General features: G+C 45.2%; 1 protein-coding gene and 1 pseudogene across 1 annotated transcript; both read left to right on the top strand.

Annotated features, from left to right (window-relative positions):
• Nucleotides 1-5,353: 5,353 nt before the first annotated feature.
• On the top strand, nt 5,354-5,811 carry LOC147957301 (protein phosphatase 2C 53-like). The gene is made up of 2 exons (XM_087531637.1): nt 5,354-5,395; nt 5,533-5,811. The coding sequence occupies exons 1-2, from the start codon at nt 5,354-5,356 to the stop codon at nt 5,809-5,811; spliced, it is 321 nt and encodes a 106-aa protein (XP_087387763.1).
• A 6,446-nt stretch (nt 5,812-12,257) lies between these two features.
• LOC147957300 (uncharacterized) lies at nt 12,258-13,200 on the top strand (annotated as a pseudogene).
• The last annotated feature ends 297 nt before the right edge of the window (nt 13,201-13,497 follow it).

The following is a 13,497-nucleotide window of genomic DNA, read 5'->3' as shown; positions in this document are numbered from 1 at the left end:
CAATTTAATTTGTCTATTTCCGCACTCCAATGTGATAATGGACGAGAATTTGAAAACACTAAACTAAATACGTTCTGCACCACCCATGGCATTCTTTTTCGCCTATCTTATCCTTACACCTCCCAGCAAAATGGTACCGCCGAGCGAGCAATCCGTACCACTAATAATGTCATTCGCACCCTTCTCTTCCAAGCCCCCATGCCACCATCTCTTTGGGCCGAAGCCCTCCATACTGCCACCTACCTCATAAACATTTGTCCTACAGCCACACGGAAATTTTCAACACCATATACCCCGTTGTTCGGCCTCTCTCCATCTTACAATGACCTTCGAGTATTCGGTTGCCTTTGTTACCCTAACACATCCTCCACTTCCCCTAATAAGCTCAGCGCCCGCTCAACTAAATGTGTTTTTCTTGGTTATCCTACACGTCATCCTGAGTACTGCTGTCTTGATCTCACAACCCGGCGCATCATTATCTCGCGTCACGTTATCTTTGACGAGCCTACATTTCCGTATGCACCCGAATCATCTTCTACGCCACCACCACCCGCTGTCCTATTCGATCCACCACCAGCTCCTCAATACGTGCATCACCCAGCAGCTCATGCTACAACGCCAACCACTACACTCAATTCATCTCTACATGTACCAGGTCCCAAACCCACTATGCATGCACCCGTTATGCATGGTTTTCCCGGCCACACTTCCCAGAGCATCCAACCAGCCACACCTAGCTCAACTCCTTCCGCCTCTCCACCACTAGATGGTCCAACATCTTCAGGTTCAACATCTCCAGGCCCACCTCCATCTCCAGCCGAACCACCTTCTCTAAGTTCTCTATCTCAAACACGTTCTGCGACCCTTCCGTCTGAGTCAGCTACGCACCCAACGCCATCACTCCATCATACACGCTCAGTCACAGGCCGACTTCCACCACCCATTGATCGCCTTAATTTATCTGCCATCACAGCCTCTCCCATCCCATACAATTATCTCACTGCCCTACGCGATCCCTCTTGGCGACACGCCATGCAGGAAGAATTCGACACTCTCACACTCAATCAAACATGGCAATTAGTTCCTCCCCCTTTAGGTGCTAATATCGTTAGCGGAAAATGGGTCTTCCGTCGCAAACACAATCCCGATGGTTCTCTCTCTCGCCATAAAGCTCCGTGGGTTGTTCGAGGGTTCTCTCGACAACATGGTGTCGATTTTGACGAGACTTTTAGCTCCGTCGTCAAACCTGCGACCATTCGTATTGTTCTTTCTTTAGCTACATCCCTCTCCTGGCCGATCCATCAACTAGACGTTGAAAACGCCCTCCTTCATGGTCATCTTGATGAAGTAGTCTACAGCCAACAACCATCCGGCTTCTTGGATCCTCAACATCCCACTCATGTATGTCATCTTCTCAAATCCCTCTATGGCCTCTAACAGCCACCTCGTGCATGGTTTCAGCTTTTCGCAACCTTTGCTCGCACAATGGGATTTATCGGGTCCAAGTCTGATGCCTCTCTATTTATCCTTAATCGTAACAATAACTTAGCCTATTTCTTCTTTATGTCGACGACATCATTCTCACCGCGTCTACTCACACACTTCTACGGTCTATCATCATGTCCCTTAGCACCGAATTTGCCATGAAGGATCTCGGCACCCTTCACCACTTCCTCGGTATTTCTATAACTCGCACCGCCTCTGGTCTTCACCTATCTCAACGCCAATATATTCTCGACATTCTCTCTCGTGCAGGTATGCGCGACTGTCATCCCGTCCAAACTCCTATCGATACCAAGGCCAAATTATCCGGTTCGGTTGGCACTCCCGTCACCGATCCCTCTCTCTACCGGAGTCTCACCGGAGCTCTCCAGTACGCCACTCTCCCTCGTCCCGAAATAGCCTATGCTATTCAACAAGTTTGCCTTCATATGCATGATCCTAAAGAGCCTCACTTCCATCTAATTAAACGCATTCTTCGATACCTCAAAGGTACTCTCCATCATGGTCTTCTCCTACACTCTTCTTCCTCCCATTCTCTCACTGCCTACTCTGATGCCGATTGGGCCGGATGCCCGGACACCAGAAGTTCAACGTCGGGTTTTTGCATGTTCCTTGGTGATAACCTTATCTCTTGGTCCTCGCGATGGCAAACAACGGTCCAGCGCCGAGGTAGAGTATAGAGCTGTTGCAACGGCAGTGGCTGAATCTTGTTGGGTCCGCCAATTACTCCATGAACTTCATCGACCTATTAATAGTGCTACCATTGTCTATTGCGATAACGTCACTGCAGTTTATCTTTCTGCCAACGTTCAACATCGTCGCAAGAAGCATATCGAGCTGGACATTCACTTTGTTCGCGATAAGGTTGCTCTGGGTGTCGTTCGTGTTCTTCATGTCCCCTTGTCCTCTGAATTTGCGGACATTTTCACCAAAGGACTACTGACGGCATTATTTCATGACTTCCGGACCAGTCTTCACGTCGCTGCTCTCCCGGGTTCAGACTGCGGGGGCGTGTTAGAGCATGACCGGATGGCCGTATCTGGCCGTTCAGATTCTTCCGCATCAGGCACATCCGGTGCTGCTCATCTTGGCGTTCACGCCAAGCCTCATATAGATGGCATGGTATCTACTGTACATGGAAACTGTTTATTGTAACCTGATTGTAATCCTGTACTCTATATATACGTGAATATGAGTTGGACGAGGCATGCAATCAGCAGCCCGTTCTTTCCCAACTTACAGAGACAACAATCAATCTCAGATAGCGACCTCAGAGAGACTCACGGAAGAGCAAAAAATAACAAGGGAACTTATACATATCACGAGGCCTAGAGTGGACACGGTTCTCACTAGAAACGCCACACAGATCACCGCATGATGAAACTACTACTACGTGCACTCTATGATCCGTACCAGCAAAATCCTAATTAAACTTCTAAAAGACGACGGAAAGCCAAAGCGGCCGGCCGTTCCTCGGCGAAATAGTTCTGGCGCCCCAGATCAGATCCCCGGGAACACACGTCAGGCCCGAACCGCCCGTCTTACCTTCGTGAACTCGCGGACCCAGGCATGCACGATCATGCCTCAGATCAGCCCCGTGCCAGAACACAGCAGAGAAACTTTTAATGACCCGCGGGCCGCCGCTAAGCACCGGTGGAGGTTTTAGCAAATCTTGGGGTCAGGGTCAGAGTTACCTGCACTTTAGATACATACGTACACGTTTTGTTTCCATGCATTAATATTGGTTTTGTATATATCTATCTTATACAATATACAAAGAATCAAATGTGTGTGTTTAACAGTTTTTAACAAATATGTGATCCACATTTTTTTTCTGAAATATGCAATGAATATGTTTTTCAAAAATTTGTGATGAACACTTTTTTAGATATGCAATGCACAGTTTTTCAAGTACACAGTAAATACTTTTTAAATACAAAAGAACATTCTTTAAATACGTAGTGAATATGTTTTGAAATATACGTTGAATATATTTTGAAAATGCGGTTTACATTTTTTAAATACACGACGAACTTCAGATATGTGTTGAACACTTTTCAAATACAAGATGAACATTTATTCAAATATGTGTTGAACACTTTTTCAAATATCTGTTGAACACCTTTTCAAGTACATGATGAACACTTTTTTGAGTGCACGATGAATCTATTTTTTCAAATACATGATGAACTATTTTTCCATACGAGTGTGGCACAAAAACACTTCCCGCCGGAACTTTTTTTCTTCATCCTCCCACCTTCCTCATGTTCTGCCCTTTCTCGCCTCCGTTTCTTTCATTCCACTCTCTACCTCTACACCATATCTCTTCCAAGACAGGTTACATGGTTGGCTTCTTAAAAATAAAAATTGAAATTGATCTTTTGAAATAGTAGGAACAATTTTTTAAAATAGTGAAACCGTCAAAACCAGTTTTTCAAATAGTGGAATAATGTAATGTTTTATGAAAGTAATTTCAAAGATAGTTGAAACAAGTAAAATAAAAAGACAGTTCAAATTCTTCTTGTTACGGATTCAAATTTATAAAAAAGTATCAGAAACAAAGTTTAGTTTGAAAGATATCAATCATTCAAAATATGGCAACAAAATCAAACACATGTAATTTAAATGGGGAGAGAGAATACATGCAGAGATCATTCTCTGAATCTTCAAGATAGACAACAAATGGCGAGTGCTCTGAACACGGGGCCAGCCTGAGAAGGACGAAAGAGATAAGGAGAAAATCATGACACATTAATCAATAGCAATCAATGGATACTGTAGATGAGAAGTGTAGAACGTAATGATCAAATGTGTAGACAAATGACCGAAATCGAACGAACACTAGATCCAAACAGATCCATCGAAGACATGCACCGACAGGATCTTGAGAGATCCGACGAAGACTACTCTCATATGCCTTCCGATGATGCTAGACACACCTTCGGGATGAGGATGGGACGTGGGTGACATAATGTCTCTGAATTTGGATCTTTCACTATCTTCTAGTACATGCGACAACAATAAGCAAATTATCAACAATAAATAGAAGATATTGTCTGAGAAAGTGAAAAGAAAGAAGCAAATAATGAAACGTTAAAAGGAAGAAGATGCAGAAGAAATGCCTCATGACGTGTCAGCGGCACAAAAATATGAGAAAATATTCTAAGAATCAATAGGAGAAATAATAAATGAAAGATCGTATTTTTCATTTTTGAGTTGGAAATATAGTATCATTTGAGATTGACCATAAAATAGGAGGAAATAATGAAACATTAAAAATGGAGAAACATTAATTAATTAAGACTAGTAATATGGATAAGAAATACGCTTGTCCGATGCCTGCCACCTATAGCCCCGATTCATACACAAAATTGCTTTGATCACTAGTACGAAAAATAGGATAAAGTAGAGAGTGTTTCAGTCTTCCTCCTCCTATTCCACGCCTGTTTCTTCCCCGCAGATTGCTTGGTAGCGAAGGCTTTGCTGAGCCGTAGCCCGCAGGCATTGTGCTCAACCTGCTCACCCCTTCGCGTGGTCGATCTGTGCTCTGTACTCTGTAGTTATGGCCAGCGCCGCCGGCGAGTCGGGAGCCAACCCTGCCGTGGAGTTGGAGGAAGGTGAGTTCCAGTCCTCACCTCTCTTGTCCGGGTACCATGCATCCTCGGAGCAGTCGGAGGGCTACGTCACGGGTCCAGTGGAAGGGGAGATCTCCCGCGCGGTGGCGGCTCTCCTACACAGCCCGCTGAAGCGACGGCATGAGCTGTGTGGCGCATGTGGCCCATTGGCGTTCAGGTCAACATCGGACAAGGGGTTGTGCGGGTTCTTCTGCGCCTAGGCCGACGGCTCGCCCATGCACTTCTTCGCCTTCTTCGACGGCCAGGGCGACCCCAAGGTAACCTCCCCTCTCCTCACCTAGTCGTTGGTTCACTTGGCCAGACTACGAACCTTCCACGCCATATCCAGGTCGAGTACTCGACACATGTGCACCCTACCTTACACGTTTGATTTGCTTGGTACGTGGCGGTGCAGCTGTCAGCCCTGTGCAGGGAACAGATGCACGCCATCTTGGTGGAGGAGCTCGCCGGCCCGGAAAATGAAGAAGAGGCGGAGTGTCATGCGTGGGAGGCGGTGCTGAACCGGAGCTTCGAGCGGGCGGACGCACTAGGGATGGGGTTGTCGGAATCGGGATGGCCCGTCATGGGGTGCACTGCCGTGGTGGCGCTTCTGGTCCGCGGTAGCATCCTGGTGGCCAACTGCGGCGACTCCCGCGCCGTGTTATGCCGTGCCTATGATGCCATCCCGTTGTGAGAGGACCAAAGGTGAGATTAATCGCGTCATGCGCATTGTATTTTTCTCCTTTGGACAAATTTTGAGCTTGATGAGGAGTGGATACAGCTGGAGCGGGCGGACGAGAGGGCGCGCGTCAAGGCGTCCGGAGGCAAAGTGTGGAGCTCCAACAACAGGCATCTGCGGGATTGGGGGGCTTGCCATGTCGCGGGCTTTAGGTACGTACGTATTACTATTGTATCAAAGGCGTGTATAGTTTGTTTGGTTCTTATGCACACGCTTTGAAATATGCGGTAAAGATTTTTGAAATACACGATGAACATCAAATATGTGTTGAAAACTTTCTCAAATACAAGATGAACATTTATCAAATATGTGTTGAACACATTTTCAAATATTTGTTGAACACCTTTTCAAGTACATGATGAACACTTGTTTGAATAGACGGTGAATATATTTTTTCATATACACGATGAACCTTTTTTTCCATACGAGTGTGGCGCAAAAACACTTCACGCCAGAACATTTTTTCATCATCCTCCAGCCTTCCGAGTCTTGTGCCCTTTCTCGCATCCATTTCTTTCTTTCCTCTCTCTACCTCTACACCGTCTGTCTTCCAAGACAGGTTACTTTGTTGGCTCGTAGAAAAAATTAGTATCACGACCATTGTAGGGGGCACTAGTAGAAAAAGGGTCTAATGTGAGACACATTAGTGTGGGTTTGAAGTTGGCCCGGCACTGAAGGCACCATATGCATTAGTATCGGTTCGTGTTGAGCCTTTAGTACCGGTTCGTGCCACGAACCGGTGCTAAAGGGGTAGTGGCAGGCTGGCGCCAGGCCGGGTCCCCACGAGCCCCTTTAGTACCGGTTTGTGACACAAACAGGCACTAAAGGTCTAACCAATAGTACCGGTTCGTGTCACGAACCCACACTAAAGGCTCCCTTTAGTGTGGGTTCGTGACACGAACCCACACTAAAGGGGGCAATTTTCATACTCTAACCCCCCCTTATCGCCATTTCAGTTTTGAAAAAATCAAAAGAAAATGAGAAAACTTCAAAAAATAAAATCCTTCGAGAGGTAGTTATATTACTACATCTACTAGTTAGGAAAATTTGAAAACTTAAAACTGGACATGTTTTGCAAAAAGTATAGGGAAAATGTAAAACGGCTATAACTTTTGCATACGATGTTGAAAAAAACGTATAATATATTAGAAAATTCAGCACGAAAATCCGCATCCAATGGAGACCGCCTACGGCCTGTTTGCAATTTTTTAGAATCCTCAAATTCCAAAAGGAAAAAAAGATATGGTCAAATTTCAGTTTTTTAAAAAAAATTGGTTAAATCTGGTCAAACTACTTATTCAAGAAGTATTAATGTTACTACATAATTATTCAAGAATATTAGTGTTACTAAATAATTATTTCAATTTTTTGAATTTTGGTCAAATCTACTCAAAATATGGTCAAACTGTGGTCAAACTATGGTCAAACTTATTCAAGAAATATTAGTGTTACTAAATAATTACTGTTTTTTAGAATAATAGTTTCAAACTCAAACGGTGAAACGTGTGACCTAATGCTCAAGCTAAACTGCTAAGGGTTAATAGGATTGATAGTTTACATTTGTCAGGAAAACAATAAGTGTAGACTTAGAATGTAGGGGGAATAGAACTTCGAAGTTAAGCGTGCTCAGGCTGGGGGGTGAGAGGATGGGTGACCGGCCGGAAAGTTAGGCGATTTGGAATGAGTGATCCACACTTGAGCAGTTAAGAGAGGTGATTAGAGACTAAATCATCAAATAATTCAGAAAAAATAAAAATAAAAAAATCAAATCTTTTTTCCAAAAAATCCAAAAAAAACCTTTAGTACCGGTTGGTAACACCAACCGGTACTAAAGGTCCCCCATACCAGGGCGCGAGCTCACGCCACGTGGTGGCACTTTAGCGCCGGTTTGTGTCGAACCGGTATTAAAGGGGGGGGGGGGATGGAACCGACACTAAAGGCCCTTACGAACCGGTTTTAAAGCTCTATTTTCTACTAGTGGGGGAGCTACACGCGTTATATCAAAACGGCTTAAACCTCCATTTAACAGTTGAGCCCACTATATATACTAGTATAACGCCCGTGCGTTGCCACGGGCTCTTCAAAATTTACAATCAGTATCTTTCATTTATCATCCCCTCATATTGGGTGATTATGGGGTGCTCTAATTAGAAACACAACAATCAAATATTAGGAAATTTCACCAAACGATCAACAACGAATAATACGATATCTATCAAACGAATAAAATGAGGTCATATTTTTGGTCCGTCATGCACTTCTGTTGAAAAGTGCCTATCCCTTTTAGAATCAACCCACTGTTTGCTCGCACGCAAAAAAAATACATCTCTAAAGTGGGGAACCGATCGGTGCCAAAAAGAACTCAAACTCCTATCCAATCTCGACTTCGTGCTCTTCCACTTCCATTGATAAAGATGGGACGTCAAGGGTTTCATCATGATGACCTCGAGCAGCCGCCGACATCCCTCCCCACATCTACCCCTACCCCCTGCTGCCGCTTGCACTGTCCTTGCTCCTCGAGGGAGCTAGGGACACAATGTTCTCTAGGATGGGCATGACCAGATCCACGAGGAGGCCACATTCTTCCATGGGAACCCAACCAAGCACACCACCCTCCGCAACCATCCAATCCCAGCCTAACAAAGTCAAGACCCGCCATCGATCCACAAATCAGGCTCACCGCATCCAGGTTCACTGCAAGTCTGCGACGAGTCTGTAGTCGACATCTTGACTTTGGCTATCCCCACGGAAGAATCATCGGATCCTGCTTACTTTTACCATCACTTCGTCTCTTCCCAAGGCAGCGACACCACCCAGCCAATCACCACCACCGCTTGCGGCTAGCCTACATAAAATCATGAGAAATCCCCACGGCGGTGCTGTAAGATCACCTTGGCGACCTCGAAAGTGACCGACTGGTCTAAGATCTAAGCTAGCCGCTCTTTGTAGAAACCAATAGAAGTAGGCATGTGACTCAGATTTGTTCTTTGGTGTGCATGCGTTTCTTGCTGCCCACCAGCTCTTGTCTACAACTCGCCTATCTCCATTCTCGAGACGACCAAGCTCGATGCGCAAGCCGCATACGTCTGCTAGAGCTATATCCAGGCCCTATGATTTTTGGATCACTGGCACTATGGATTTCTTGGTTTTATTTAATGACCTTCTTGAATGTCATTCACTTAGAAAGGTAGTAATACAATCTGTGATATTAAGGCAAATCATTGGTCATATTAAAGTGCAAAAGGCCCTATAGGAGTCAAAGCATGACTTTTATGGTTATACTGTAATTTGCAAGATCTGAGATTTATGCAAGTGTACAATTAGAGAAGAGCCAATTAAATAGATTTTCGCATTCATAATAGTACGATTAGCAGTAGCACTTCAATTTTTTCATGTTTGATCAGCTTGCTAGGTGGTTATCACTAAGCATGTTGGAACGATGAGCATAACCTAACTTAGTTCAGTACGTGTTGCTGCAAATTAGTTCAGTACGTACGAAGCTGTTGCTAATTTCAATGCCTGGCTATTGCAAGTTTCTAATGAAAAAGTACTTCAGGTCAAAGGTTAGGGAATATACACTTTTGTTATCATGGTTGTTTCCTTATAGTGAACAACTTTGATCACCACTTCAGTAGCTACTATCTATAAGAAGACATTAGCTAAGTAGATACAGGCAAAGAAAGCATGTAGGCAAAACCAGAATTAAAACATCCTTCTCAATGGAGCTCGTGCAGTTCGGAAGACCCTAATCATCGATGAGGGACCCCTCCAATGGTAGCATGGCGTGACAATTGCCGTCAATGACGACACCCAAAGTACCTTGCACAATCCATCGATCCAGTTCGGAACAATCAAGCACATACCTTGCAAAGTGATGTGGATCTGAAGCAGAGGTGGGAAGGTAAAGGCTCAGGTGAGGTGGAATGAGACGTTGATATAGACGTGCACGCATGAGAATAAGGCGGTGCCCAGGATGGATCTCCATCGGAGGAGGCCGGATCCGCTGGGGAGGAGGTCGCTGTAGTACCTGCCATCTGTGCGACGGATCACGGGGCTGGCAGGCAGGGGGAGGGGATAGGAGGGAGCGGGTGGGCTAGAGCGCAGATGGCGGGTGCCCCCGACGACGGCTGGGAAGGATGGTGGAGGAGGTGGATGAGGATGGCGGCGGCGGCGTCTGCGGTTGCGCCTCGTCCGCAGCCGTGCTGGTGGTGGTCGATGCGAGAGCCGGATGGCGTCGGCCAGAATCAGGCTGGGGCAACAAAGATTTAGAGGAGAGAGAGAATGGAGGCGATGAGCGATGGGAGGAAGGGCCACTGGCGATTGGGGTGGCCTCAGATCCGCCCTCCGTGGCCGCCTATTTCATGGGACGAACACCCGTGCTCACCGTCGGGCTCACCTTCGGCCGCTGCCTCGCCGACATTCACGACGTAGAGCCCCTTCCTCCGATCCCATTTGCAAGGGAGGCAGCGCCATCCTTCATCGCAGAGAACGAGTCCACACTGAGATCCCAACCAGATCGTGATTGCGCCTCCCCAAACCGCAGCGGCACATCCCACTCCATCAACGACCAACCTATATGAGGGTCAGTGTAGGACGCGAGCGCCGTCACCATGGACGTGGGGGACGCCGTAGGTGGGAAGGAGGCGGCGACGGCGTCTGTGTCAGGAAGATCGCACGACGGCGGCGGCGTTTACTCGAGGGGATCGAGAGGAGCTGCGTTTGGTGCCGGGTGGGTTCTTTGGTGCGTGCGTGGGGCTGGAGATTGTGATAGGTGATCGGGTGAGGGCGTGCCATACCTGGATCGATAGCCTTACCATACCTGGTGGTAATTTAAATTTATTAACATATTCGATATTTCCCAAGTTATGGCCTTACCATACCTGGATTGATAGCCTTTGGGGTAATTTAAATTTATTACCATATAATTACCATATTCAAAATTTCCTGAGTTATGACCTTACCATACCTGGATTGGTTTATTACTATACGTGGATTAATTATGATTTATTACTATACGTGGATAGCCTTACCATACCTGGTGGTAATTTAAATTTATTACCATATTCGATATTTCCCGAGTTATGGCCTTACCATACCTGGATTGATAGCCTTTGGGGTAATTTAAATTTATTACCATATAATTACCATATTCAAAATTTCCTGAGTTATGACCTTACCATACCTGGATTGATTTATTACTATACGTGGATTAATTATGATTTATTACTATATGATTTATTACTATATGTGGATAGCCTTACCATACCTGGTGGTAATTTAAATTTATTACCATATTCGATATTTCCCGAGTTATGGCCTTACCATACCTGGATTGATAGCCTTTGGGGTAATTTAAATTTATTACCATACGAGTGTGGCGCAAAAACGCTTCCCGCCTGAATTTTTTTTCTTCATCCTCCCACCTTCCTCGTCTTTTCTCCTTTCTCGCATCCGTTTCTTTCTTTCCACTCTCAACCTCTACACCCTATCTCTTCCAAGACAGGTTACTTGGTTGGCTTCTTAAAAATAAAAATTGAAACTCATCTTTTGAACTAGTAGGAACTATTTTTTTTAAATAGTGATGATGGGGAACATTACATGAAAATCAAAAAAAAAATTCCTACGAAACACCCAACATCTAATCTTGGAGAGATGCAAAGCAACGAGAGGGGAGTGTGTCTAGATACCTTGTAGAACGAAAGCGGAAGCGTATATAACGCATTGATGTAGTCGTACTCTTCGCGATCCAATCACGATCCAATCCGATCAAGTGCCGAACAGACGGCACCTCCGCATTCAGCACACGTGCGGCTCGATGACGTCTCCTCCTTCTTGATCTAGCAAGCAAGAGCGGCGAAGTAGATGGGATCTCAACCAGCACGACGGCGTGGTGGAGATGGTGATGACACCTATGGAGCACCAGCAGAAAGCTCTATTTCCTGTGCACTTGTGGAGGAAAGTCTCATCAAGTTACCCCATATAGTGATGCTACAGCTACGGCTAGGCTTTTCTGTAATGATCCACGAAAATGTGCAGGATCTGTTGGATCTGCATGAAACTGCTACATAAATAAAAACTTATGGTAGGTCAACTGCTCTCCCAATTCAATATTCCTTTTTTTCTTTCAATAAAATGAACCATTGGAATCGCATGGACAGGCTCCCCCACAGGCACGGCATGCCGCCATGCCTCCGCCTGCTAGTATTAATAATGCATCCCATGCATGCAGACATATCCAGTAATGAAAATGAACACACTGCTGGAGTTGCTCGCTAGAGAAATCTACACTCGAGGTATGTTTGAACATTTTCGCAAGGTCCTATATGAAGCAGGGCAGTACAAGGTAGATGAGATCTGTAAAGGAAAAACCTATTTTGTGTGGCGGTACCATCCAGAAAAACATGACCAGTGGTGCAGGGTTCAGGGTTGTGTACAAAGTCGAAGTTGTTGAGGAGGGCAGGGAACTGATATGCGAGTGTGGTAATTTTGAGCACACAGGCTTGCTGTGCTGCCACACTGTTAAGGTAACAATATTTATTGTGATGATCAAGGCTTTTGCTGCAAGCCTGCTAAATCAAAAAAATTGTTGAGCAGCATAATTAAGCATACGAACTATGTGTTTTGCAGGTCCGCGATTTCCTTGTATAAACTAGATAGAGGCAAAGCTCATTGTGAAACGTTGGACAAAAGATTGAGGGATATGCGGCCAGACCACTTGGCACATCTTCAGGGCAAAATTTGTGTAAACTCGATAACATTCGGACACTCAAATATGTGGACCCATGCCCTTGAAGTTGTAAGGCTGGGAGATGCAAATACAAGTGCATACGAGTGTGCAAATATCTTGAAGACAGCAATGGCTAAACTGACACCTATATATAGCCACTGTTGCGGGATGGAATGGAGCTAGAAGACTGAATCAAGACAAGGGGAAAGATAAGGAACCGATTCAGTGAGGGCACCCTCCAGCGGGTGTGGGAGCGACGCTAAAGGTAGTGACATTGGTAATTTCGTCGCTCTAAAGGCTCCAGAACGAAAGCGTAAGCCAGGTCGACCAACCATCGGTAGGGACAAGCCTCCATATGATGTTCAGGGTGCGAAGAGAAAGCTGCCGATGGATGCGGTGCAAGCAAACACACTCGCTTCTGTAGTATATGCCTGGAGCAATGTCACAAGAGCACCACGTGTCCACAGAGGGGCGACCTTCCTCAAAAAGAAAGAAAAGAGGCAAAATGCTGAAACTATGGCATCGGTATTCACAGGAAGAACACCTACAACAAGCCTAAGGTTGTGCTGCATATTGTTGAAAACGCCACTTTAGATGGAAATGCCATTTGCGGGTGACCTGGTTAGATTCAATATTTTTTTCTGCGAGTTGCTGAGGGCTCCGTGGTTGCTAGCTAGAAGACTGTTATTCTTAATAGAAAAAACTGTTACTGAGTAGTATGTGCTGTTGTCATCAGTTTATGTGTTGTATGCATGTTTATCATCAAAAAATGTTATGAGTGAAATTTGAGTGCCATCTCATATGGAGTGTGCATTATCCCATGGGTTTCATTGCAATTTTAGTTGACAATTCTCAATTTGGTCTACTGATGTGTGTGAGCAAAATTTCAGTTGATTGTTTCTGTCCCCCTCTTA

Source organism: Triticum urartu, chromosome 7A, assembly GCF_056163025.1.
Source record: "Triticum urartu cultivar PI428250 chromosome 7A, HENAU_Tu73, whole genome shotgun sequence".
Taxonomy (NCBI): Eukaryota; Viridiplantae; Streptophyta; class Magnoliopsida; order Poales; family Poaceae; genus Triticum; species Triticum urartu.
Note: the sequence above shows the minus strand (reverse complement) of the source record. Positions and strands in the feature narration are given on the sequence as shown.

Bases quoted from the DNA above. Each gene is read 5' to 3' on its own strand.
- LOC147957301 (XM_087531637.1), top strand. From the start codon at position 5,354: ATGCACTTCTTCGCCTTCTTCGACGGCCAGGGCGACCCCAAG. The intron at 5,396-5,532 runs GTAACCTCCCCT...GTGGCGGTGCAG, and splicing joins ACGGCCAGGGCGACCCCAAG to CTGTCAGCCCTGTGCAGGGA.